Source organism: Anthonomus grandis, chromosome 4 (genome assembly GCF_022605725.1).
Source record: "Anthonomus grandis grandis chromosome 4, icAntGran1.3, whole genome shotgun sequence".
Classification (NCBI taxonomy): Eukaryota; Metazoa; Arthropoda; class Insecta; order Coleoptera; family Curculionidae; genus Anthonomus; species Anthonomus grandis.
Window position 1 is genome coordinate 18,486,279 of NC_065549.1, and position 24,672 is coordinate 18,510,950.

The following is a 24,672-nucleotide window of genomic DNA, read 5'->3' on the forward strand; positions in this document are numbered from 1 at the left end:
CTTTTAGTAAAAATATTATTACACAGAAACACTTTTTGCAAAATGTGTTTTATACTTTTTGAGACTTAAAATTATTTTTTATAATTTTAAACAATCTTATTGCAGAAAAAAATACAAAAACATCGACAAGCAAACACTTTTTTTATTATAAATTACCTACGATCAGGCCAGTTATCTAAAATCAACGTTTTTTTATGAGAATTTTTCAAGCAATAAAAAGTAAACTAAACAATTTTTTTATTCTGATAAACAGATATTGCTTTCAATTAATAATATTTAAAAATTTCTCCTTGAAAATAGTCCTTCTGAAACAATGGTGTTAATAATAAAATTACAAAGGGTTTTATATATTTAGTAACAAGACAACTCTTCTTACAGCCTCCTTTATTCAATACTTCAATAATAATGACATTTTTGCTCACAACAAAGTTTTTAAACTTGCAATGTCACACTGTAACAAAACAGAGCCCTGTTTCAAATAAATACAATTCCATACCCTTAAAATTATTCAACAATATGTAACAAAAACGTAGGTTTAAAATTTAAAAAAATACAAAAAAAAACATATGGCTAAAGATTAAACTTACACGGTAATAATACAAACCTGGAAGCCTTTAAAAGAAATTGGTACTTTTAAAAAACTTTATTATACTATAAGGCAACTTCAGGAACAGCCCCACAATATGAATTGGACAACTTGAAACTGAATTATTAAAGTAATACAGAGTTTTTTTTCCTATATGAAGGGCAAACATGTTAATACCTCTAGAGACTAAAAAGTTCACTGTCAAAACATCCAATGCATTTGTAACAAAAAAAAACAAGTAAAAGTAACGTACTTGGATATTATTTCAGATAAATATTTATATCCAGAAGAACCTGTAAATATTAAAATAGACAAATAGCAAGCATAGCAAGAAATAGCATCAATCTTAAAACAACAAGCATGTAACAGCACTTTCCCAGTTTTAGGAATACGAGGATTCGCAAGCATTTAAAAAAATTAATAATTTAATAATAAAATGCTTAATGTTGCTCATTTAGAATCTCCAACATGTATGCTTGATTCTCCAACCTTTCTATCAAAAATATATATACACATTACACTGTCTTGTTGATTAAACTTAATCATTTTCCTCAAATTTTTTATTTAGGGAAGCTAGTATTTCAACTAAAGCCAAAAAATACAATCAGTAATATTCACATCATATTGTAAAAATAAGGTTTTGGACAACCTGTGACCAAGTGTCAAGAAATGTATAATTTAATACCTGTAAATTAATAGATAAGCCAAATAATTGAATTACTTGGTGACCGACCATGTTTATTATTCAATTTTCTTTATGTACTTTTGATTTTAGTACAGATACCGGGTTACCGGATGACACAGGAAAAAGGGAACACTAAATAACTTTTTTACTTTTCAAGATAAAGAAATGAAATTTGTTATATCGATATAATAATAGTTATAAGATCTTTTGACATATTCCATTATTTTTCAAAACTTCCGGTTTAACAGGAAGTGACATTAACTTTTTTATTTTAAATAAGACAATTGGTATATTATTACGTATTGTGATTGAAAATAAAATTATGAGAATAATGATACCGCATTTGCTACATTTTCTTTTATACTCATTGAAAAAATAATTTTTTTAAGTTTTGAAATAGGGTGCCATGAATGCGTCGAAGTATTAATTTTTAATCAAGTAATCACGGAAAAATAATATTTATTGTATTTTATTATTTGAATCTTTAACACGCCTATTTCAAATTTTCAAACCAGTATTTTTGACATTTACCTTATTTTTTTTTTAAATAGCACCTTATTCTGAACACCCACTTCTGAAATGCAGAATTATAGTAGTCTTTCAGAAATATGGTCAGTAAATGTCTCAAATATTAGTACTTAACACTAAAATTGCACTTGACAAGATGTCATGTATTATGTCAATTAAAAAATATTTGAAAAAAGCGTCAAAACGCAGCTGCCTATTCAAGAAATCAAAAGCCTTCAATCAAAAGGCTAACCATTCATTGAATATAAACAATATTTCAGTTATTCGCCCACAAGACATTTCCCCTCTTCCAAGTTCATCCGGGATACAAGCAAACCCAAAAAAGGGGAAGGCAGAAGGAACCAAAGTGCTCACGAGTACCCCAATATTAGAGGAACTTAAAGCTAGAGAAGCGGAAAAACAAGCTGCTGAATTTCGGAAAGCCGTGAAACGAACCAAAAAAAATTTAACTCATTTAGTTGAAAGCCCTGAGAGTTTAAAATAAGTTATTCAAATCAAAGAAGTTGCCAAAGAAAGTAAAAACTGCATAACACGTAAGGCTGCCATAGTAGCATCCGAACACTTTGTCCCAATGGACGAAAACTCTGATAATGAAGAGCCGTTTCAAGATGAAGACGACGAAGATGATCCACCCTGCCTATATTGTAACAGTTTGTACTCTATGTCCAAGTCCAAGGAAACATGGGTTAGATGTCAATCGTGCTCGAAATGGGCACATTGTGAGTGTGCTGGTATTTCTAAAAGAAGCAAACAATATGTATGTGAACTTTGTTAGTTTTAACTTGTAATGACCTTATATACCTATGTAAGTTTCTTATGTCATTTTACCCAAGTATGCTCGGGTAAAATGACACATTTACATATTTGTTTTTATATTTTTTTCGCCAGGATTATTCATTTATTTAAAAAAAATTAGGTTATACTCTTAATATAAACCTTTAGTATTATAAATTACTAATGATTTTGTATGTTTACATTAAAAGAATAAAAAATTAATAAGCAAAAATAAAGTGGTATGTCATTTTAGGCCAGTCTTCCCTATATGATAAAATAATTATTATGATTTAATATCAATTTAAGTGTACTGACATATCAATTGCCATTTCAAATTTGGTTGGTATGCATATTACTAAATGAAATTCATTACAAAGTAGCAAACATTTTATAAATTTAAATTCAAATAAATCAATTTAAAATTTTTAAATACACAGAATGCACCCTGTGAAAAATACGCTCTTTAGTAGAAAACTTTTGTTTTTTTTTAATAAGCTATAATAATAAAATACCTAAAACTGTAATATAAATTATTCTATTTTATTTTTCATATTCTTCCAATTTATATTGCTAGTTGAAACCTGTTCTTTTTATTAGTTTTTGTATATTCGCTATGACATCCAATGGTTTCTTAAATAATCAGCCAAAAAAACAATGCATCATTTTTATATTTTTTAATAACTTTTAGGAAATACAAATAATAAAATTGTGATGTTTTTCCTTATATGAAACCATTTAATTCTGAAAAAATATCTATCTACTGTTTTATCTATTTTCAATGTCTCAGGAACAAGAAGAGATTTTAAATTAATATTATCTAAATTCTAAATCAATTTAAACTAAAATGTGTGTTTTGGAGTCACTTTCCGCGCCCACAAAATCTAACGCCAACACATTTTTAATTAACAAATTCATTATTTGGTATAAGGCACCTAAATATTTCTTTGGGTTACAACAAATAAGGGCCTGTAGTCACGATGTTTCTCTGTATATGCTTTTTGCCTCCTAGTGAACTCGGAAAACAATTTCAGCAAAGTAACAACAATAAAATCGACTATGTTCAATGACAAAGGCGAGTGAAGCAAAGATGAATGAATATCACTGAACTTAAATTCCAATAAAGTTATTAAAAGGATGCTCAGCAGTATCAGGTAAGAAAGTTAAATATCACCAGATAGCGGAATCATAAATAAAGGATTAAATAACCAATAGACAAGACACAAATACTTTAAACTGTCACAGCTTGATCAAAGGCAGTCTGATTTGTAAAAGAAGTGTGTTCATCTCATAGATTATGGGTTGGGTCATACGGGTTGGCTTTAGTAGACAGAAAGATCTCGGAAATGCTTCTTAATCTGTCGATAAATTGTTTTGTATATATATTCTGCAAATATTGATATTTGCCGACAAAAATATTAATATTTTCAGAAATTATTATTACCTAAAAATCATGTTCTTTAATTAAACGTCAAGAGATAATTGAAATGTTTGCTCTTTATGTAGTAAAATCTCCATAGAATTTTTTTAACCCAAAATTTTTTTGGTCTCCAAAATTTTTTTAAAACCTTATAAATAATAAAATACTTTAATAATCAGGAAACATTTACTTCACGATTAAATATCCTCTAGGGTGAAAATAAATAATTTTCTGGTTGTAATTATTATTCTAATGAGCATAAAATTAAAACTAATAAAAAATGAACACCTTACAGCCGACCTCTCGATACACGACATGTTTTTGCTATACAGGGTATTTCATTATCATCAGACTTAAAGTTTGGTCTCAGTATGATGTTTTTTATGATATCTTTGACCTTAAAGATATATTAGTAGGCATTTAAAAAAGCTTTAAGTCTAATAGACGAAATACTAATAAAATTACTATCAAATGGCAATTTTTGACTAGCTTATAGTAAAAGAAGCCAATCTTATTAAAGCGACTTATGAATGTATGTATATTTCCTTTATATTAAAAATATATGCATTTTGTTCCATGTAAAAAACCTGATAAGTTCAGTTTCATATAGTTGGACTTGATTCATCTATAATTTTGTTTTTGTATTGCCAAAAACACCCGTTACGCTAAATAGAAACAGTCATAACCTAACCTAAGGGGTGCAATATCACGATTTTGTCTTAAAATATTTGGAGTGTAAATTTTCCGTTTCGATCTTTAATTTTTGTAGTTTTTCTTGTAGGAAGTCGGTTATTTGTTTTCGGGCTTCTTCATCCGTCGCGTTGGCGGCTTTTAGGGAATTTACCTGCAAAAACATAAAAGTGTAAATTTTATTAATCAGGGCTTAATAAAATATTATAATTACTAGTCACAATCAGATCCTGTTTATCGTTAAAAGCATACTATAATATCTTTGCATTCTGCCTATCCTTTACACTGTTATTTTTTGCAATAAAACACTTTTAGATTTAAATTGCCTCAATACTATAGCATATTAGAAGGAAAACCTATTCTATGTTAAAATATTCCAGGTGGCACACCAACCATGTAACCGGCTCTCATTTTTTTGGGGTTTAAATTTTTATTTTGTATTTCAAACTTCAAAACTTTTTAATTTGTCCTCAAGATACAGAGTTATAGATACAATACAATAATAATAATAAAAAAAAATATGACAAACCGCCTCGCGATTATATAACCGATCCACAAGACTCGTTTGAATACAAGCTTGTGTGAAGTAGCCCTACTTTCTATAATACTTTACAAGTAATATAAAGGTATAGTTTAAATATAAAATATTAGAACCAGGTTAACCCATAAATTAAAATTAAATATAATTCTGACATACATAAGTTAAGTTAGAAAGAAAACTTATACATCCTAAAGGTAAGAGGCGCGAATTCAGAAAAAAGTGTGCAAAAGGAAAAAGTGTGAAAAGAACACCGAGAACCAAGCAAAAACAACGTAATGAAATGTAAATTTCAATTGTTAGTGGAAACTCGAGATATGCATAAGGCAGGCGAACATTAACAACAACAAAAAATAGGTATCTGCTTAATTTACATTAAAAAAAAATCTTTCTAAACTTTCTTATTTTCTATAGAACCCTATATATTTTTTATGCCATTCGCTGCGCAATAAAATTTTCTTTTAAGCGACATATCACAGGTTGGCATTTAATTGTGATAGTTAAAAATGATTTTAATGTAAATCTAGATGGCTATAGACACCGAGTTAGCAATTGTTTTAGCTAAGTGTGCTGGTATTTATAAATTATGGATATGCGCGTATTTAATTACCATTTTTTGTTATTTTCAATAACCATTAACTGTTTTTACTTGATGTTCTTTTACAAATAATGTTTTTTATTTCTTCATATATTTTAAAAACATTAGGATAGAAACTGAAATATCTTATTAATATATGTATTTAAAATGCATTTAGTTGTTAAAAATAGACCAAACACTCTTAATTTATTTTTATAAGCTTGGGAGTCGCGAAACGCAAAATGCGGATAATGCTAATTGTTTTTTTTACGTACTGTCAAATACGTCAAAATGAGCCAAAAGCGCGTTTCTAAATTCGCAAGCGAGTGAACTGAGCTTAAGGATTCTCGCATGGTGGGTTGCCTAATAAATTATGGAGGTTTAGAGCCTCCTTGACATGGCGGCAAAATTTTAACTAAGGTCATCAAATAACACAAATGAAAAACTATTAGATTCGGAGTAAATAGCATTTTTAACGTCAAATGATTTATCATTTAAATATTTATTTTAATATTTATATATCTAAAAGTTTTAAATTTAAAACATTACAACAAATTATGTATTCACAAAGCGAAAAGGTGGACATGTTATGAACGTATGACGAATGTAAAAAAAATTAGTCGTAGAGTCGTACCGAGAATTGCCCACCAAATTATTATTTTGAGAGAGCAATTTAGGAGTAACCCACAGCCAACCAAAATTGGTTTAATGGAGGCAAAGAACAAGAAGTGAATGTCTTGGCACTTGTTGATCCAAAAATTTTGCTGAGACAAATACAAAGTAAAATTAGAATGAACCATGAGACACCCTACAAATATCAAATATACCAACACTTATACGAAAACGATCATGTAAGACGTGATCCTACCCCAGTAGATTTTTTTATTTGGGGACGCCTTAAAGAAAAAGTCTTTCAAACGACTCTAACTAATTAAGAGAGTAGTTAGAAAGACGTGTAAGAGCTGTAGTAGGTCATTTTCTTTTCATAGTTTACGTTCTTTGTTATGCTTTTTATATTTATGGTAAATGGTTTATGTTAGAGAATTTATTAAATTTAATCCTAGAGCAGTTTAGAATAAGCTATTAATATAAAATTTTCAGTTTGATTATGCTCTTTACATAGATAAAATTACAATCGAATCTGTCAGATAGACCACGCCAGATCTGAACAGCGCATTATTTTTTTTTACCAATTCGAAGTAAAAATTAAAGAAAACAAGTAAATGCATTTTGAAACATTTTATTAAATAAAGTGTTTCAGTTTTTATTCTAGTTTTTAAAATATCTAAAGAAATATAAGACGTTCATTGCAAAAAAATAACGTTCAAGTAAAAAAAACAGTTAATAATAAATAACAAAAAATGGTAATTAAATACAGGCATGTCCACAATTTTTAAATACCAGTACACTTAAACGCTAACGCCGTGTCTATAGCCATCTAGATAATAAACATTAGAATCTTTTTTAACTGTCACTTGTCAATTAAATGTCAACTTGTAATATGTCACTGAAAAGAAAATGTGAATGGCCTAATAAAATATACAGGTTTCTATATAAAAAATAGGAAAGTTGTGAAGAACATATTTATTAAATGTAAATTAAGCACAATCATGGCTTATATACCTATCCAATTAAAAAAAATATTTTTACTATATTACATTCAGGTACAATCCTGTTTTATTTCTGACCCCACCCAACAACCCTCCGCAATATAAAAAAAAATATTCAAAACCTCAAATACATGGTTGCTGTGCCACTCGGTATACATAAATAATCTCAATTAAATTAAGTTTTCTCACCACATGATGTCGAAAAAATTAAGCAAATAGTTATCATTTTAGTTTTTTTGGACTAAATCATATCGGAACCTCTCTTCATAGGCAGGAAAGGTGATAAGCGGGGTTATTTAATCGGTGATAGGGATCCAACAGATCTTTTGAAATTTGTAAAATTAACGACAAAATGTTAAAATAGATGAGAATATATAATATAGATAATGATAAAAATAACAGAGGAGAGGTACCTCTATAAGAATAAACGGTGCCAAATTCATCGTTAAGGTGGGACGTCTGCCTTCGAAGTACACGGCATAAGAGAACGATTTTTAACGTCCTGTACACGATATTTCGAAGCACATGCGCAGAAGCTCTACGCGCATTACACTTCAGGGCATCCCATCTTTGCTGCCGATGAAATTGTCTTCATCAGTTCATATGACTTAGCATAGGAAGTTATCCTCCTGTGTATACTTTTCTTGAATCTACTATATTAGCTCAGCGGCAGATAGTATAATGATATTGACAACGCCCGAATATATAATCTGTTTGCTCTCATTCTGAAATGACGCAAGCGGGCACACCACACGACATCTTCCGGAACAATGGTCTAGCTAGTATATAAAAATCCTTCGGCGCCAGGAGGCCAGGTCAAGTCGGAATACTGGCGGGACATTTACATCGACATAAATAGTAGTAAATGAATAGAGTATAAATATTTGTAGTAATCTTAAGCGCTCGTGTTTAGTGTGTACGTGTAAAAATAAATAAGTTGACTATTTTTGTGCATTGTAAAAAATATTTTTTAATAATAGAAAATAATTACTATTAATAATAGTTGTATGAATCCCTGCATTTCAATTTCTGACATATACAGTTTATACGACAGTTTGTGGTTAAATTCCACAGAGACAAAAACAATCATCAGGACAATTATCAATCCTAGGTAAATGTTAACGACAACACCAACATCTTATTAGGCAAAAAATCAACGTTTAGTTTTCGAAAACAAAATATGGCATCAAAGCGTTTGTTATTAATGGCAGTAACTATATGTAGCGAGAAGAGATAATTTCTTACATTAAAAAGACATAAAAGACATTGATGAAAAACTTACCCATATCTTTATTAACTAAATCTCAAAAATGAACATTTATTTATACAACAGAGACCTAATACACAAAAAACCTTCATTCTGAATCATTTTGAAGTGTTTCAATAAAAATAAAATAACTGTAGAAATAAAAAAAATTTCCGGACTTCACCTGCGCAGATTGCATAATATTGAAGTAGAGGAATAGCACTACAGTTATTTAATTAACCAACAGACAACATGTCAAAAATGTATAATTTTACTAGTGATAAAGTTAGGGGGTAAATTTTGGTGTACTATAGCGGATTGGTACCCTCTTTGTTAATATGACACATGTACTATAATTTTTTAGTGGCATGCTGTCAGCAAATCAAAGAAGGGAAAAACTAAGAAAATAATTTATAAAATTTAGAGTTTTTTTAAACTCATTTTGCAACCTGTCAGGAAAAAGTCATCAGCCAACTCAGGCAGTTTTTCGAAAGTTTAGACTTCTCTAGTACTGAAATAAATTCATTTTCTACTTTGCCAAAGCACTGCTTAATGTGTTCCGCGATCGAACAATATTCACATCTCTCTCAGACGAAGATAAAGCTGATGATACTACTAATTTAATCTTATATAGTTTTTTAGCTACATCAAAGGTTTCAGGTCTAGAGATGTTTTCAATATTTTTATATATTATTATAATGACGTCCACAACCATAATAAAATCTAGTTAATTTTTTTGACACGGAGCCAATAGCTAATTCTTAGCCATAGTCTGTATCGCCAATTTTGCTGCTTTAAAATAATAAAACAATTAAAAATAAAAATTAATGGAAATTTAGTGTTAAATCCAAATTGAAAACGTTTGCTTTATGAGATGAGGTTAAATTTACCTTAATAAAAATTAACTTTAATAAAACGACTTTTATTTTTTATCCTATAATAAAATTCATATTACAAAAAAATCTCCAATAATTAAAATAATATTAATGCAAATATTTCTACGAAACCCGTTTTTTTTTTAAAAATAAAATTAGTTTTAACGAGCATGTAGCAAAAAATATTACACGCGTAGAATTGAAAATTAAATGCTTATAGAAATTAAGATACAATAAAAAAAATATGGACGGGTTGCATAGTTTTGTCACCGAGTTTGTGCCACTGGTTTGCAAAATTTGTGTTGAGAATAAAAAATGCAATGCCATTTATTTTAACTAAAAAACAGAAAATTACTGTCTCGCACAATCACTTTACTGCAACACGTATTTCGCCTAACACGCCTAACGGAATATACGAGATGTGATCAAAAAATAAGGTAAATTCTTATTTTTTTAAAAAAATATTTATTTATTCATCAATTTCTATTTTGTCCCCGTTAAAGTAATCCCCCTGGGATGTATAATACACTTGTGTTAAGGCTTTTCCCTTCTTCGATGCCGTCTTTATCTCCTTAATCCGACCTTTCATGAGCCTCTTGAATTTCGGATACAAGAAGTTTCAGGGGGGCAGGTCTGGAGAATACGGTGCCTGCAGCATCATTAGTGTGTTCAAGTTCATCATTAGTGTGCCAAAAATTCGCGCATAAGCAACAATGGGGACGTTATCATGGTGCAAAAGCCAATTTCTGTTCTTCCACAATTCCGGGCGTTTCTGGCGGATTGCTTCGCGCAAATTGTTCATAACTTGCTAGTATTCCTTATTGACCGTTTTACCCTGTAGCAAAAACTCATGATGCACCACGTACTTGCAATCGAAAAAAACTGTAAGCAAAACCTTTAAATTTGATCAAACTTGCCATCCTTTTTTTGTCTTGGCGATGCAGAATGCCTCCACTGAGACAATTGAGTCTTAATTTCGACGTCATACTTCGTCACCGCCGTTCGACCTATGTTTCATCACCTATTATGACTCTTTTGAGTAAGTCTGGATCGTTGTTGACGTCATTCAATAACTCTTGAGCGATGCTCATGCGTCGGTTCTTTTGGTCAAAATTGAGCAATTTCGGAACAAACTTCACTGACACACGTCTTATGCCCAAAACACCCGTCAAAATTGCTTGGCACGTACCAAACGAGATGGCGATATCGTCAACAATTTCTCTAATGGTAATTCGACGATTTTCCAACACTATTTTTTTCACTTCTTCAACGTTTTCATCAGTTGTTGACGTGCTGGAGCGCCGAGAGCGAGGTTCGTCATTGGTGACTTCTCAGCCCTCTTGGAAGAGTTCATACCACTTGTAAAAATTTTTTTGGTTTAAATTAGACTCACCCTATGCCACTTTTAACATTTCAAGTGTTTTGGAGCACTTGATTCCATTTTTCACACAAAATTTAATGCAAACTCTTTGATCCATATTTTGCGACTGCAAAAAATGGTGAGGCATGCAAAACACTCCTAACTTTTATGCCTCTTACAAAACCAACTTTTATACCTCTTACAAAACTAAATGCTATAGAACTGAAATTTCGGACATACGATCGAGGCCAGCGTACCACTATAGCCAAATAAAATAATCGAAGATCGAATGGATGTAGTTGTAAATTTAAAAAATCACCTTACTTTTTGATCACACCTCGTATAAATTAATAGGCATTATGGGTCTCTTTGAAAATATGATACATGTTGGTTTTATTTTAACATTTGCGTAGTTAAAAACTTACCATATCAGTCATGTCTATTGGCTCTCCGTAGTTAAACGTCAAATTTTTTCTAAGTCTTAAAACATAAGGAGGTTCATTTGGTAACACATCATCCATCCCTATATGCCATATTGGCACAACCACGGGCGTTACCGGAGCTTCGAAAATCATCCTTCCGACACCCCATTTTAGCCTAATGTATTCTTTAGTCATGTTTACTTTCCCTAAAAATATTAAAAGGTTCGGATGTCAACTTTCACAAAAAATTGTTTGCACCCATTTCATTTATCGAACCTTATATGCTACTGATCAGTTAATATTTCAAAATTCTGTCAACAAGACACCGCATTTTAGCAGTTAAATGGTAGTTTAAGTCAGGTCAAAAATAAAATACTCTTGGACAATATATGTATTTACGATAAGTTTAGGTTTTGACCTTCGTGAGACCTCAGGACTACTATTCCAGGTTACACATTTATAATGTACAAAAAAAAAGGCAGACAAAAATAGATTTCAGAATTTAAAATTATAAAATTCTTATCTTGATGAATTTATAATGAAATTAAATTTGCTTAAATTTACGCAATGAAACTGAAAGTTAAGCTTATAGCACAAATTAGATAAAAGATATAAGTATACAAAAAATTTTCTGGAGTTGTATATACCGGGTGGTGCGTCGCCGAGCGAAACATAGGAAAACCCATGTAAATTTTAAGGGGGTCAATTATTGGCTTCCCTGTACATTTTATAAAAAAAATATAAGATAACGTTTTGAAGAGACCAATCTGAAAAACTCTTCTGCAAAGTTTCAAAAAATTTTAATAAGCGAATCTTGAATTATTCAATTAAATGTAATTGCAAAATTAGCAAATTTTCGGTTCAGGTAAAACCAAACGGGCACCAGTAAAATGAATATTGTCACTGACGTGAGGAAAAGTGTCAATAAATCAGTGACAGTCGATATTTGAAAACAAGTATGAATTATTCAATCGACGAAAAAATAGATATAAATATTTAATATAACTTCATCGTTATATTAAATAAAAGTTTAGATAAAAATGTAATGTTAATGTGTCTTACTTTGAATGTATAGTTGTGAGATTAATAAAACGAAAAAAAAACATTTCTTGTATTCGGCTGTACGTCAGATTTGACAAAGCCTTATAACAAATTGTTTGCTAAAAATATTGTAATTTTGCAATTATATTTAATTGAATAATTTAAGATTCGCTTATTAAAATTTTTTTGAAACTTTGCACGAGGGTTTGTTAGATTGGTCTCTTCAAAAAGTTATCTTACATTTTTTCTGTAAAATGTACAGGGAAGCTAATAATTGACCCCCTTAAAATTTACATGGGAATTCCAAAGTTCCGCTCGGCGACGCACCACCCGGTATACAAACAGTAATACGATACTTAAATATAAATTGGTTATCTGAGTTCAAACATAAATAAATAAAGGAGAAAAAAAACATAAATAAATAAATACAATAAAATATGCCAAGTTGAATCGTGAATGTCTATGTATAACTTTTCAAAATAAGCAAATTTTAATAATAACGGTATTTTTACTTTTAAGGAAAAGTTAAATAACATTAGTTATTATGTATGTACTCTAGTAGAAAATATTTTATGGATATTTGTGTATTTTATCTACATTTAAACCACTCGCACTAACTAATCCTTTTAGTATTATTCTGTCAATTATTAAAACATTAATTCAAGCAAAGAAATTTATTTTTATTATATAATAACTATTTTTATCATTTCAAATTCTGTTTTGTATTACAAATACGTTCCTTTCGGTTTCTTTGGTATCATTATGAATATATAACAAAATATTATATACTACAACGGAATTGAAATTAAATAACTTCATAGTCCTAAGGATGATCTCAGAGAGGTTAATACGTCGACCTAATATAAACACTAAAATGATTTTATTTTTGACCTGATCCCCCAAGCATCAATGCAAATATAAGGTCGCAAAAATTACTGAGGTATTATACAATCTTATTATATAGTCAAAGTGGTTGATTCGTTGGATTTAGGTATCGATAAATAAAAGTTCATTGATTTAGATTGTATTTTATTTATCTATATAGACTTCCTCGGTGACCAATTCAACACTCACTCAGGATGTTTATCAATGCCTAAAGCCGACGAATCGATAATAAAATGATAGGATCCTTAAAAGAAAATACTAAATCTCATTTTGTTCTGGAAATAAGCTTGTGAGTAAACGATAATATGATCCGTTTATTACCTTCTGGAAAAATATGAACCCAAGCGCCTTTACTGAGCAACTCGATCATAAAATCAACGGCCCCTTGGAACACCCCGGCACCCCTGATTACAGGCACACACTTGCCAAGACTAAAGAGGTAAGAGTGTTGAGGATTAGTGAAACAAATGTCATGAGCAGCCAGAGACCATCGCATTTTGGAGGGTTGAAGTAAGTGGCGCAGCTTTAAGGTTCCTGCAAAAAAATACATTAATTTGTAAACAAATATTACATGTTTAGTGCCTAAGCCTATTAAGCTAAGGTTTATTATAAATTTCAATTGTCACTGAATAATCATGACATTTTTAAATTATTTTTTCTACTATACCGTGCGTCAAGAACTCACTTTACACACTTCTCAGAGTTTATAAAGTTTCACTTTTTAACGCTAGAAAACTTTAAAAAATTGAACATACCAAATTACTTTACGCACTAGTGCCTAAAAAAGTCGTTTTACGGAGTAGTATCTAAAAAAATCTTTTGCGTTTATTTTACGCACTAGTGGCGTAAAATAATTTGGTGTTTGATTTTTTCGGTAGTAGAAAAAATGTTGTGTATTACACGTGTGTAAAATCCCCTTTTTTATTCATGGGAATTGTCGTATTCATAAAAAAGGATCATTTTACACACTTGTTACATAAATAACTATATTAAATAATCGATAAAGAGCTTTTTTTTTGTTTAAAATGCAAAAAAAACCTTAAACTGTTTTATGGACTATAGGGTATGATGGCTCTCATTAAAACATAAATGGGTTGTCCATTGTCCAACTTCTAAAATGTGGTGATTTATGGTTATGTGTTTGCGAGTAACTATTTAATTATTCAGTATCTGATGTAACAATAATTTATCTTACTGACATCTATTCCAAATAAGAAATGATAGCTATGTATTTATATACGTTTACATAATATGAATGTGTTTCGTTAATAAGAGCATTGAGCACATTAATAAGCACAATTATGTTACAGAAAAAACACAAATACCCAATTCGTCAAGAATTTACAACAATATACGTTAAAGTTTGATTTCCTTTTCAGTTTTTACTGCATATTTGAAAAACATTGAACTGAATTTTGGCAAAGGATATTGTGGCAGAGAAACATACTTTTAGATGGTCATTAATTTTTTTCCGCAACCAGCAGCGTAGCTATGACTAATTATCATTAAAAGCTTGTAAAAATAATGCTACCCCTTTCATCAAATATGAACAAAAAGGCCTCTTTATAAAGAAAAATCGTTAAACAAATATTTTATTTACATAAACTGCATAAAATCTTCAAAAATTACTGAAATAAGTAAGGTTTGATCGTTGCCAGGGACTGTTGTTGGACTGAATGTTTATGAAAAAACTGCTATTGACAGTTTAAAACATTTTTCATTAAAATGTTAAAAGCCAAGCATTTTAGACCACACTTTATATTATGATACACTCTTATGTTTTACCCTACATAAAGTGAACTAATATTATAGTTCAACTAAAATATAGTTCAAGAAAAAATGAGAAAAAAGAATCTAAAAACTTCCAACCAAACCTCCTTCCAATCCAACCCAACCTCCTTCCTCCCAAAGTTGCTAATAAAAAAGGATGAAATAATTAAGTTAAAAAAAAACGAAATAACAAGCCCCACTGTAGCTAGTAGATAATTTTTTATTATTTTAAGTTTGAAAAAACTGGAAAAAAAATTTATACAGATCTCTATAATTAAAGTTTATAATTTTTTGTTTTAATTTATTTTAAAAAGTTTTTAATTTTCTTGCTTGCATCTCTTGTTATTTTCAACCCTAAAATTCAAAATTAGGAAAATATTGTCTCTTTGTTGTTTTGTAAAAAAATCATTATTTTAGATCAAGCTATGACTTACCAAAAATTGTGACCTTTTCATTTTTCATTAATATTTTATAACCTGACTTAAATGTCTGGAATCGTTATAACCTTTAATTAAAACACTAGACAGTTTTAAATATATTACAAGGAAAACTATATAAGCAATTTTTTGGTTTTGAATACATTAGGTAAACTTGTGGAATTATTTCCTCATTACACATTTTTTTCATAATACACTTATGAGAAACATTTATTGTATTTTGTTAAAGGAGCCGTTATATCAGCGATAATTTAATTTTATCCAATAAAAAAGCGCAATACCACTAGGTCCTTATGAATATGAATATTTTCAAAACTTACCTCTTCAGAACTTTGCTCTTTTAATACAATGTGTCATATGAATAAAACAGAAGCACATGCTTTTGCTTAATTTTGTTGAGATAAACACATTCCTCTTTAATGCAACGAAAAAAAAACAAGGTAGAGGTGGAGTAAAAGCATATGATTCACTTTATTAATACGACTCAAGACGTTCCATTAGTTAGTTTTATTATGACCACTATTAATTCGGATATATTTGCATCTCGGACGACTTATGATATTGAGATTAAAAACGTTAAATAAACCACCACAAGCCTTTTGAATTCGTTTTTTCTTTTTACGGTTTAATTTTCGGGACTGTCCTCCAGAAAGCTTTTTTCAATACTCACGCATTTAAAGTATAAACCAATTATACTGTGTTGTATTATTAGTATTATTACTTCGATTATAAATTCATGAACTTATGTACTTAACTCTAGTTTTTACTATCTCTCTAACCACAATATCAAACGAAAACTTTTTTAAGCTGTTTACGATTTATACGTTTAAAATTTAAATAAATTATCCCAATGCGTAAATTTATATGCTTTGACCTCAGACAAGTATTTGTCTGTAAAATCTTCGTCGCGACAGTGTTGTTGCTTCTCCTTAAGTCGTAATAAAACAAGAAAATGTTATATTACGCATGTATAATGTATAATGTTATATTAACTGGTTGCGATCTGAAGAATAGTAGGCTTTAATTAATAATATTTATGTATTAGGTTAATTTAAATTAATTTTTCTCTTTTTTAAGGCGGCTCGTTTAAAAAAGAGAGGTAGCTCGCTCGAGTGCCCCTCACACTCCATGCACTTTCCAATGGAATGGCACGGTTTTTTAAAAAGATAAAGCATAACTAGATGAAGATGAAACAAATTATATATAAAATTGTAAATACGAAAAACAAGACTCTAAAATGTAACTAAAAAACATTTTTCATACACTCTTTTAAAGTAATTTGTATTGTCACAGTTCAAAATCCAACATATTTTAAAAATCATCTCTCATAATATAATCTACATAAGTAGGCATGAATTTAATCATCAATCCAAAATTGTACTCAAATATGTAATGTACTTGTCATAAACTTTTTTAATTAATTTTTATTTATCACCATATTAAAAATAAATCTTGATTTTTGGGGGAATGAATACAAATTTTATCTGAGTCAATTAAAATATTACAAATTATACATCTGTATTTAATGCAAGTTTTTACCTATGTTTCTTGTCCAAAGTTTCTTATCTACAGTGTTAAAATGTTTTTTTAAAGTACAAAAAATGTGGCTAAAACCATAAGGTGAGTCAGTCATTCGAAGAGTCAATTATCAATACCAAATTCTAGGTCAAAATTTGAGATATCAATTGATTCACAAACCTAGCCATAGGTATCAGAGGATCAAAACCAGGATCAAAGCTGTGTCTGACTTATGAGTTGACATCTTAAACTTAAATAGAAAATTTGAATTTCAAACAAAACAATGGAAACAAGAAAACTAAAAAATACATGAAATCAGATTTTGATGTATTATATCCACCTACAAACCAGAAAAGAATTCAAGGTTAAAACATGTAAACATTACATGTTTTAACCTCATACAAGTGTACATTGTGTAAAAAAAAAACAACCGATTCGAAAATATGGATTTAAGTTGAATTTTGATTGTTCATAATGTTTAAATTAAAAATATTACTAATTAAGTTGTAATATTCCTGACATACTTTTTTGTTTTTTTTTAATGCAGTTTTATTTTTTTTTGCTTCATTGACATTTTTGTTGAATAAAAAAAAACTCACATATTGCAAGGAAATATCAGTTAACAAAAATATGCATTTTCAGCAGAAATTATAATGTTTATCATACTACCTGGTCATATTACACTTTATCACACATTTAATTCATTCTAATTGGCTTTTCACAATAATATGATATGCTAATTACCAGGAATTAGAGGAAGGTATATACAGGATGTAATATTTCTATTAATTAAACTTGAATAAACTATTGTCCATAATTTTGCAAGTATTTTTTTTCTTTACTTTTTTATCAAAAATCACCTAATCTCTATTTGCAATCAAAATACTTTGGTTTTGGTAAATTACATGACACAAATATTTCACAAACCTGAGAAATCTATGGGACTAAAAATTAATTATTACATAAACAATTAATCATTATATCTAAATTTAACTAATCAAACTTTCAATATTATGTGTAATTAACTTACCCCAAATTCCTGGATCATCAAAACAGGAATGGTGATTGGATATGGTAACTAAAGGCCTGGTTGAGTTTCTATCATCTATTAAATTTGAAATTATGTGCCTATTATGTATTTTTGATCGGTTCAGCCATCCTAAAATGACAAATTACCAATTTTTAATTAAATGGCCTTAAAAACTTTCATATTTCTCTCTAAATACCATATTATTATTTAGATCATAAGATGAAAATAGAAACTTAGTATATTATTTCAGGTGTGACATTCTATAATTTAAGTTCATATATTACATAATATTACACCATAATATATCCAATTATGACATTGCATGTTTAAAATATATTAATATTCCAATAGTAGACAATTACATGACATGAACATGTGGGACCTACTTTAATTTTGGCATAAACTGTCTGGATAAGTTTTATTATGTTAGTTATTAAGGCTAATAGAGTCCAAGGTACTTTTGGTTAAGGAAGTAAAGGTTCTTCTTGGTAGGGGGAATTACATCAATCAACTGTGAGAAAATGGTTAATTATGTCAGATTTAAAAACTTACTTATAAATTTTCTGAATCTAAAGAATAATAATGTTTTATTCTATTCAGCTATATACTTTATTAGTACTTATATTAAACATCATTAAAGAGTTAGAAACTGCAAATAAATTAAGGTTGGCTTCAAAGTTTTGAAACATGGTAATCTCACTTGAGAATAAAAATTAAATTTCATAAATAGTATGCATACATATTTATTATTAGAAGGAAATCCTAGTTAAGGACTAGAAATGTGGCACTATTCATAGGTAGGATGGTTTTTACATGAAAAAAATTTGCCAAAGTATTTGAATGCATTTAGTAATAAGTTATTTTGTATAAGAAATTTGACAAAGGAAATACTACACTGTTAATCTACGATATTTCATAAATATTAAAAATTATGTACTAATAACCTCTAATTAGGATTAACACTACCTTATACTGGTAAATATATATTAAGCACATTTAAATTGGTTAGTTAAGGTATGAGAAATCTTACTCTCACTTTTCTAATATATTTTTCAAAAGTGCCTGTTATGCAACATTATGCAGGTTTATTTTACCTGATGTGTTTCAACAATTAATCAATACTATACTCCAATCTATATACCATACTCCATTATCATATAAGAAATAGTTTAACAAGCAAAATATTCTAAGGTAAATAGAGAATAGAAAATTTCATACAGTTTTAATGGTCATCTGCCAAGAATGATTCTGTATATATTTATTTGAAAATGGTATGTGTAAATATAATAGATTATGGCAGGATAACTACCTATTTTTGCTAAAAATAATTAATATACTAGTATAATGGAACATTCAAATATTTTTAAAAAAATTCAGAAAAAGTTATAGTACCATAGAAAATAAAAGAAGCAGAGAACAATTGTTAAAATATCTAGTAGAGTGCTAGATAATATTCCCAGGATATTCAAGAAAAAACTGAGGGAAAAGATAAATACTTCTACAATGTGTTTCCTAAAACACTCATCACCCAAATCATGTTAATAAGGACTAAAACCAGACAGTCAAATGCTGTATTTATATTCAACTTGGGATTTCAATTCTGTTAGATTAGGAATATTTACAATATTTTTAATAAACATATTTTAGTACAAACAGTATTCATGTGAAATATTATTTAAATAGGATCCCTGTCAGGTTTTCCAAACTCACTAATTTCTTCTAATTAGCATGTTGTTAGTGTTTTCAACATGCCATTAAGTATAAATTACAAATAAAAAACCCATTGTGAATTTATTTGAATAAATTTTGCAATTCCAAACTTAACAAAAAACACAAAGAGTTTTGTTAAATTAATGAAGGAAATGTAAAGTTCTTTATCCATAAAACATTATAAATCAGAGGAGAACAATATAGAATTATTGATTAATTGGTTGATAAAATAAAAGGGTTACATTTATTATTCTCGTTATCTCACTGATGAGAAAAGATTAATGTAAAACTGTGGCCTAGTATTAGGACACATCATAATATCATAATAACTGAAAACAAAGGTAACAAGAAACTAAAAAATTTACTTACTTATTAATACTTTGCTAAATAATCCTACTGCAACCACAGTAATAGTGCTGGCAAGCCGCCACAGATTAGAAGGCTTCCTCAAAGTGGGTATAATCCAGCTTAAGTTATAGGAAGCCATAACTTAATATTGTCTAATTAAAATAAATTAAAAATATGTCTATAATATCCTCTCAGACTTCTCTATGATATGTGTGAACTATTCTTCCAAGCCTAAAATACAAGCATTTGTTGAATAAAACTTTACATTAAAGTATGAAACTAGATAAGCTCACTTTCATATCTAGCAGTTTAGACATCATAGTTAATTACATAATTGAATTAACTAATATTTTTCTTTTTTTATTTGCTCAGGAGGGATAACCAGATGCAACACACTATTATTTTTTTAATAAACGAGCGAGAAGCGATTTACGTCACGTAGTCACACGAGCTCGCGACTGGCCGAGCATGAAATGCGAATTACGGAAAACTGCAGAACATTATCAGTAAATTACCTACTTTCCTATTTATTGCTGAATTTTAATTGTTGTTTTTAATTTGTCCCCCTACGGCAGCCTTGAGCCTGCAGCTGTACGGGTGACAGTGACAGTCACATGTCGGTTGACGTTAACTTTTTTGGTAACTGACAAGTTTGAAGTTCGCAGGATGTTCATTTCTTTGCGAATATCCCAAGCATATTTAGGATTCGGAAATGAAAAAGCGCATTTCTAAAGATCGGTACAGACGATTCGCAGTTCGCGATTCGTTATGCGCAAGGCGTGATTCGTGTAACTTCGTGTAATTGACGAACAAAGCATACAAACTATGCGTTGTTCACGGTTCGTGATGGGTTGTTGGTTGATGGTTCATTCAGCAGTTAGCAAATATGGAGAGGGACGATGATCTGACTACAGTTTGGTTTGTAAAAATTGCTTGTTCCGGCTCCTGACTTCGAACTTTTCTTTAGTTTCCGACAACAGTTTCTATAACTTTGCATTACATTTCCATACTTCTTTAACATATATCTTCGGGGTTACTCAAAACTTTTCTCCCAGCGATTTAAAGGCATACATTTTTTTATTTCGACCACTTTAAAAACTTGAATTAAATTATAAGCAATATTCAAACGTAACCTGTAGTACACAATAATAATGGCCAATAATGGTGCACACGAATGCACGGGAATTTCAACGAATCAGCAGTTCATAGTGATTCATAACCTTTTATTTAATTGATTTACCGCTCTCAAGAGTGAATCACTGCGAACCGAGCAAACTCAGTTAACGAATCGATTTTTAACGAACCTATTTTTAACATCTATATTTGTAACACCTATACACGATGCGCGAATTAACGAATCTCGCATTACGAATCGCGAACTGCGAATCGTCTGTAGCGAGTTTAAGAATATGATTATTAAATATGATTATTAAAAAACGTGTGAGTTTAATGTTGGATGCAAGAATACTGGAGAGAGGAGAGATATCCTATGCTTGCGCTATGTATCGTGCTGAAGCCGATTTATCGAAACCAGCTCGATTCCCACACTCTCGCATGCATCTCATCGTCTTTCCCTCCCTCGTTTCCTTGCAACTCCCGCTGTCACATGTTCTCTGCATGTTTACGAGTTGATTTTTATCTATATTTTGCCGGCGGGCGACGCGGAGTACGCTACTGTGTAACCACTAGTCCGATTGCGGGGGTAGCGAACTTGCCATACAGGATTTTCTTGATTGGGACATTCGTCAATAGACCTGGGCTGGGATTCTAAAATCTCGATACGATCTCTGATCTCAGTTGATCAAGATCCTCTGTTAAGTGATCCTCTGTAAGTCAACATGAATCAAATCTAAGGCTTCAGGCAGGCAACTAACCAATGATGGCAGATAAATTTGCAAATCATCTGCATACTTGTGATACCTGCAGTAAATTACTTTATGAATTAAGTCAGCCTACAAATATTATAGAGAGGAGTGGTCCCAACACCGACCTTTGCGGGACTCCCCGAGTTACATTTTTCCACCCAGAAGCTACCATACCCTCGTCATTAGACAGCTTTACTGCCTGTTGCCTGTTTTGAAGGTAGCTTTTAAACCACCCATTTGCCTGAATATTGCAGTGCCTTAATTTTGCTTTAAGAGTTCTATATTGAGAGTATCAAAGGCTTTTGTCATATCTATCAAAACAGAGGTACAACATTGTCCATTATCCCGAGCCAGAGCAATATCTGTCGTTACTTTTAAAAGAGCTGTCGTACAGCTATAATTTGATCTAAACCAGATTGAAATTTTGGGATAATGTTTCTGCTTAATAAATAATCCAGCAAGTGACCTTTTACAATTTTCTCAATTAGTTTAAATAAAGTTGGCAAAATACTAATTGGTCTTAGTACATTAATATTGGTTGGATTGTACAATTTAGATACTGTAGTAAGAAGAGCTTTTTTCCAGATGTCAGAGACACACCCAGAAGATAGAGAATTATTAATAATGTTCACTAGAGGTTTTAGGCAGATAGGAATGCAAGCTTTTAAAATTATTATAGAGATCTCATCTACTCCGATAGCATTACTTCTAATACTGTTTATTGTGTTATAAACATTTTCACAGAGTAGTTTAAAATGAAGCGGCTCTCCATCGATTGAGAAATTAAGAAATGTATCCAAATTATCTGGATCAATCTATAATTGAGGCACACTATCAAAAAAATGATTATTCACAAGTGTTGGCTCCCTTAGATTAGGAGCAATTTTTGCAGGTGCATTGTTATTGACTTTCCAATTAGAGATTTTTTCCAAAAGTCCTTAGTTTTATGTGATCCTTGATACTTGTTAATTTCATGAGAATAATATGCCTTTTGTTCTGCCTTTACTACTACATTTACATAATTTTTAAGATCGATGTAATACTTTCTACTATTATCAGCCATAGATAAAGATATTTTTTTAAAGCTTTATGTTTTAACTCTATAATTTTTTTTAATTATGTGTTAACTACAGTGGTTTAGACCCTCTTTGTTTTAGTAGTTTTAAGGGACAATAAACATCAAACAGGGACAGGATATTTTCATTTAATGTTTTAACTTTTATATTTATATTATTAGAATAGTATAGGTTATGCCAATCTACCTGTTGTAAACTTACCCTAAACTCATGATGCCAATATGCCAGTCTTAGATCTCTACATTTTATCACAGAATTGTTACTTTTTTCAATTTATCATATTTTAATATATAAAATATTGCTTCATGATCTGTTGAAACTGAATCACACGGTACAACACCATGACTTTTGACTAGATTTATGTTATTTAAAATTATAAGATAAATTTAAGTTTCATTGTTGGGTGTTATTCTGGTTGGTTCCTGAATTAGCTGAATTAGACCGAGACTTTATAAAATATCATTAAAATACTTAAAATTCTACAGATTTGTCATATAAAAAGTTTACATTAAAATCTCCAGTACATACGTCTTGCTGGAAATATATTTTGGCAATGGCTAGACGACGAGTTTCCAAATAAATGGATAGGGCGAAGGGGGCCTATAGAATGGCCTGCTAGATCTCCTGATATAACGCCGTTAGACTTTTTTCTATGGGGTCCTTTGAAATCTATTGTGTTTAGTCCCCAATCTGAAAGTTTGAATAAACTTCGTCAACGCATCATCGACAGCTTCTATGATATCCCACAACATGTTTTTGAAAATGTCCGTCAGGAATTTGAACATCGCCTATATCATTGTTTGGCCAAAAACGGGCAACATTTTGAACACTTATTGAAATAAAAACTGATATGTTCATGTTTTTGTTTTCTCTCTGAACAAATTAAGATAAACAAAGAATTTTCTAATTTTCTCGAAAACGAATCGACCGATTGAAAAAAATCAAACGTCAAAATAAAAGACTTCGAAAGATCTTTTAAACAAGCTATTACTCGATACCTCTTGCCACTTAAAATTTTTAAGGGGATGACCCTGGGGGGCAGAGGGTGAAAGGGGGTGAAGTAATTTTAGGTTAGAAAGTTCTCCCCCTTGACAAACCTTTTAACGTATTTCGGCGTTTTTTTTTAAACAGTGGTTTTCGATAAATCCGTGGTGGGAAGTTTTCAAATGAACACCCTGTATATTTCAACACAAAAAATGGTACATGTTACGACTTCAACCTTCAAAATATGTTTATTAATTCCACCGCATATAAACCTAGACATGACAATATAATAACAATCTCACTAACCTACTTACACCAGTGTGATTAAAGTTTAATACATAAATAAATAATAACTACATATAGTACAGTGGAAAGTGGAAATTTCGACTTCTTAGCATTTCTCGGGCTTTACTGTTCCCATCATGTGTACGAGGCTTAAACTGATCGACATAACATCCATCAGGCCAAAACTCTCCAAACAAATATTGTTGTTTCAGCTGTTTAGGTACACCAAGTTTAAATGCTGAACTACTGGGATTGCGATATTTAGATAGAAGTTTTGTGTAGTGATATGTATTAGTTTACTTTGGATCTAATACTGCAATTATATCCTCAGGCTTGGTATCAACATCCAAATTTGAAAGATAAATCTATGCCAACATGGCTATCCTCTCTCCAATATTCTTGTTAGCAATTTTCA

At 30.2% G+C, this 24,672-nt stretch overlaps 1 protein-coding gene across 1 annotated transcript; it reads right to left on the minus strand.

Annotated features, from left to right (window-relative positions):
- Nucleotides 1–367: 367 nt before the first annotated feature.
- On the minus strand, nt 368–20,656 carry LOC126735145 (tafazzin). Its single transcript, XM_050439079.1, has 6 exons — nt 20,341–20,656; nt 20,069–20,278; nt 17,990–18,118; nt 13,556–13,768; nt 11,312–11,514; nt 368–4,834 (listed from the first exon to the last, which is right to left on the minus strand). The coding sequence occupies exons 2-6, from the start codon at nt 20,184–20,186 to the stop codon at nt 4,697–4,699; spliced, it is 801 nt and encodes a 266-aa protein (XP_050295036.1). The 5' UTR covers nt 20,187–20,278; nt 20,341–20,656; the 3' UTR covers nt 368–4,696.
- Nucleotides 20,657–24,672: the final 4,016 nt, after the last annotated feature.

Bases quoted from the DNA above. Each gene is read 5' to 3' on its own strand.
- LOC126735145 (XM_050439079.1), bottom strand. From the start codon at position 20,186: ATGGCTTCCTATAACTTAAGCTGGATTATACCCACTTTGAGGAAGCCT. The intron at 18,119-20,068 runs GTAAGTAAATTT...TTGTCATTTTAG, and splicing joins ATTTAGCAAAGTATTAATAA to GATGGCTGAACCGATCAAAA. The intron at 4,835-11,311 runs GTAAGTTTTTAA...ATGTTTTTGCAG, and splicing joins CAATAGACATGACTGATATG to GTAAATTCCCTAAAAGCCGC.